Source organism: Chenopodium quinoa, unplaced genomic scaffold (assembly GCF_001683475.1).
Source record: "Chenopodium quinoa cultivar QQ74 unplaced genomic scaffold, ASM168347v1, whole genome shotgun sequence".
NCBI classification, from domain to species: domain Eukaryota; kingdom Viridiplantae; phylum Streptophyta; class Magnoliopsida; order Caryophyllales; family Amaranthaceae; genus Chenopodium; species Chenopodium quinoa.
In genome coordinates, this window is record NW_018744336.1 from 23,698 (window position 1) to 27,856 (window position 4,159).

Below are 4,159 nucleotides of genomic sequence, written 5' to 3' on the forward strand. Positions count from 1 at the left end.
GGTGGTCCACCAAGCTCCAAAACCTGTTTCCATAGGCTAGTTTCAGAACTGCATAGAACAGCTCCCATGTGCGAAGGTGCCCAAGTCTCCCTAACCAATAACCAGATTTCGCCGAGTACAAACCATCAGACGACGTTGCCACCAAAATCTCTCATCACAGGGCCAACTTATAGATAGGGGGTATTCAATATAGCTCTACAGTCAGCTTCATTAAAATTGTCGTTCAACACATCAACATTCCATCGACCATTGTCAAAATCGATCAAATCACAGACACGCAACTCGGGATAATAGTGGGGTAAAGGTGTAGGTACATAATGTTGACAATCCCTTGCAACCAGGAATTATCTCAGACTCGTATCAAAAATCCATTACCAACACGCCACTTAAGTCCATCAAGAAGGAGGGATTTCGCCCCCCACAAACTTCTCCAACTATAACTCGGATCAAAGCCACAAGAAGCATCTAAAAAATCAGAATTTTTGTAGTAGCGAGCCTTCAAAGTGGACTGCAGTAAGGAGTTACATCCTTCATCAACCACCAACATTGTTTTTGCCAACAACGCTTGATTAAAACACTTGAGGTCTCTAAATCCCATGCCACCCATGACTTCGGTAAACACAAATTTTCCCAACTATGCCAATGCATTTTTCTCTCTGAACCCCTCGAATCGTGCCAAAATAGCAAGCATTTCATCAATAAGTTCATCCGGGATTCTAAAGATACTCATCATTTAAGTGGGAATTGCTTGGGCGACGACTTTAATTAAGATCTCCTTTCCCGGTCTCGATAACAATTTCTCCTTCCATCTTTGCATTTTCTTCCATATTCGATTCTTTCAAACAAGAGAAGACTGCTTCTTTTATCTCCCAATTATAGTTGGAAGCCCAAGTACTTTTCGTGCCTGTCGACTCTCGAACCCCAGGAGCCTCCACAATTGCACTTCTTTGTGCTATCGTAACACATTTACTAAAAGTTACTTATGTCTTGCTTAGATTAACTTTCTAACCGGATGCTCTTTCATACGTACTGATTATATCGGCCACTTTAGAGCATTCTTGCAAGTTTGCTTTTGCAAATATGATACTATCGTCAGCAAAAAATAAATGAGAATCCTCGGGGCCCTTTGCAAATCCGAACACCCCGAATCTGATTCTGCGCTGACGCTTTTGAGAGCAATGTAGAAAAAGCCTCTGCACAAAGAAGGAAAGATATGGAGAATAGGATCCCCTGCCTCAAACACGTGACGGAGTAAGAGAACCCGGTCCGTAAATCATCCCATTATACTTGAAAGAAAAAGAGACACCGGAGAGACAATGCATAATTCTAATAATCCACGGCAAACTAAAGCCAAATTTTGCCATAACTCTCTCCAAGAAGCTCCATTCTACCTGTCATATGCTTTAATCATATCTAATTTTAAAGCAGCAGTACCATCCTGACCTTCACCTCCCGTTTCATGGCATGAAAAATTTCGAAAGCAATTAGTGCGTTATCAGTTATTAGTCTTTTTCGGAACAAACGCACTTTGTTGAATTGAAGTAATTGTTTCAAGCATCGGTTTAAGTTTATTTGCAAGTGTCTTAGAGATGATTTTATATAAGATATACATAAAGTAATAGGACGGAATTTTGACATACTCTTCGAATCATCACATTTCGGAATGAGCACAATATAGGTAGAATTAATATCATTTAAGCACACATCACCACTCCACCAGCTTTTCACAAAACGAATCACATCCCCAACAAGAATTTAGTTAGAATTCAGAGAACTAAAAAAATAAGAGCTCAAAACAAGATACTAAAGAGAGAGAGAAGGAAAAAAGAAAAAAAAAAAAAAAAGAAGAGAGAGAGAGAGAGAAATTTAACAAGAATTTTAGGCAGTATCCTATGAAATATCCAATATCCGCATAAACTGCAAGTAAAATCAGCAAAAAATACAAGGCAGAAAAAACAGAAAATTGAGAGCACCAAACCAGATACTAAAAACAGATAAATGAACATTAATTTTTGGTTTTTGAACAGCTACACATTACATAACAAGTTGCCAATAACCATCTAAAAGCTAACAAACTACTACTAAGTTTGAAAGCTTTAATCTATGTGACAATTTCTCCATTTCCGAAATGTGCAAAATTATGAAGAAAATCACTTATGTTAGTCCATAATTAAAGTACTTACTAGTGGCTATGATAGCACACACATAACCTTCTTAACATAGACAAACTAGTTGAATTAAGCAGAGATCCTAGGAACAGCCTTGCACACCAAAGACGACTTCATTTCCATGGAAAGGTTGAGGCACTCGGTCAAGTCCACACCATTCTCGGTCGGAACCCACCTGAAGTTCTGAAGCATCTGAGCCAACCACAGCTGAGCAGTAGCCATACCCATTGCCTTTCCGGGGCAGACACGACGTCCTGCTCCGAAAGGTGCCAGCCTCAGGTCTGAACCCATGATTGGGACATCCTCTTCCATGAACCTCTCGGGTTTGAACTCGTTGGGGTTAGACCAGATCTTCTCGTCGTGGGTGATGGCGTACATGTTGACCATAGCGGTGGTTCCGGCTGGGACGAAGTGGGGACCGACGTGGGTGTCGTGGATGGAAAGACGAGCCCATGATAGAAGTGGGCCTGGTGGGTGGACTCTCAATGTTTCCTTGAGGATGGCTTGGAGGTATGGTAGGTTGGGGAGGTCTGAGTCGGCGACTTGCCTGTTGACTCCGACTACGCTGTCGATTTCAGCTTGGGCCTTGGCTTGAATGTCGGGGTGCACCACCATCCTTGCTAGAGTCCACTCTAGTAGGATTGCAACTGTGTCTGTTCCCCTGAATATCATTTCCTGCATTTAAAAACCAAACATTATTTAACGTTTTGTAGCACTCATAATTAACATTTACTCATAGTACATTAGCTTTGGTCTTTAATCTTTACAAGTTGTGTGAAATAATGTAAAGTATACACGTCTAAACCAATAAGCATAAAAAGGTACATATCAAAGAACCCACTAACTAGATGCCCTAATATTAACCCATTCTAAGAAAAAAGCATACTTTGTACATAAATACCAAATATATTTTGGCAATAATAAAGACACAAGTTACTTGTATAGCATGTACTCCATCTGTCCCTATTTTGTCCCATTTGACTATGCACGGTCTCAACACTTGTTTTAAAACGTCTATATATATTTATTTTCATATACGTAAAAATTATAAAAACGTGATATTATTAAAATATACTATGAGACGAATATAACTAGAATTATCTCTTAGATTAATGGTAATTTAAGGTCAAAGTTTCCAAAATTTGACCCAAAAATAGCCATGGAGTAAAAATTAAGGGGTAGAGGGAGTATGCAATATGAACCAACACCCAACAATATGGCACATATAGTATACCATTTCTAACATTACAAACTAAATTTAGAACAAAAAAATAAAACATATCATGAACAACACACGTAACATGAACAAAAAAATAGAAAGAAATCATACCCAAAGAAGAGCAATCATGTCAGAGTCAGAGAGCTTGTTCTCTCCATCTTCCAAGTCCAAAAGAACATCAACGAAATCCTTTGAATCATCATCAACCTTCTCACTCCTCAATGCCCTGTGCTCTTCAATCACATTACCAACATACTTGTTTACCTTACCAACAAGATTCTTGCACCTTCTCCTTACTCCTTGTAAATCCAACCACCTTAGAGGGGCAAAATGGTCTCCCCAGTTGAATATTCCCAACAATTCATAACCTTCCTTAACCAATTCTTCAAGGTTATCAGCTTCCTCGGTCCTCTTACCGAAGAAATCGTAACTCTTTCCGAACACACTCATCATGACATTGTTCAATGATCCGAAATGCAACACATTTTTGATCTCAACATTTCCCTCATTTCCCATAATAGTAGTGATTTGGTTCACCATTTGATTACCAATTTCTTGGCGGAATCCTCCGAAGTTGGAAATTCTTCTCGGGCTGAAAAGATGGGTTGCGGAAATCCTTCGGAGGTTCCTCCAGTAATCACCGAAGGGTGCAAACCCCATAGCCCTGTTAAAGAGAAGCTCATAGGCTGACTCCTTAATAGGACGATCAGCGAATTCGGAGCTGTTTAAAATCTCTTTAGCAGTCTCGGGTTCACTCGCTATAACAAAGCGA

General features: G+C 39.6%; 1 protein-coding gene across 1 annotated transcript; it reads right to left on the minus strand.

Moving 5' to 3' along the window:
- Window positions 1-2,019: 2,019 nt before the first annotated feature.
- On the minus strand, window positions 2,020-4,155 carry LOC110696267 (cytochrome P450 78A5-like; the record flags this gene model as incomplete). The annotated part of the gene is made up of 2 exons (XM_021873548.1): window positions 2,020-2,843; window positions 3,499-4,155. Coding segments are annotated over 2 exons (1,263 nt in total), but the record flags the coding sequence as incomplete, so codon positions are not given.
- Window positions 4,156-4,159: the final 4 nt, after the last annotated feature.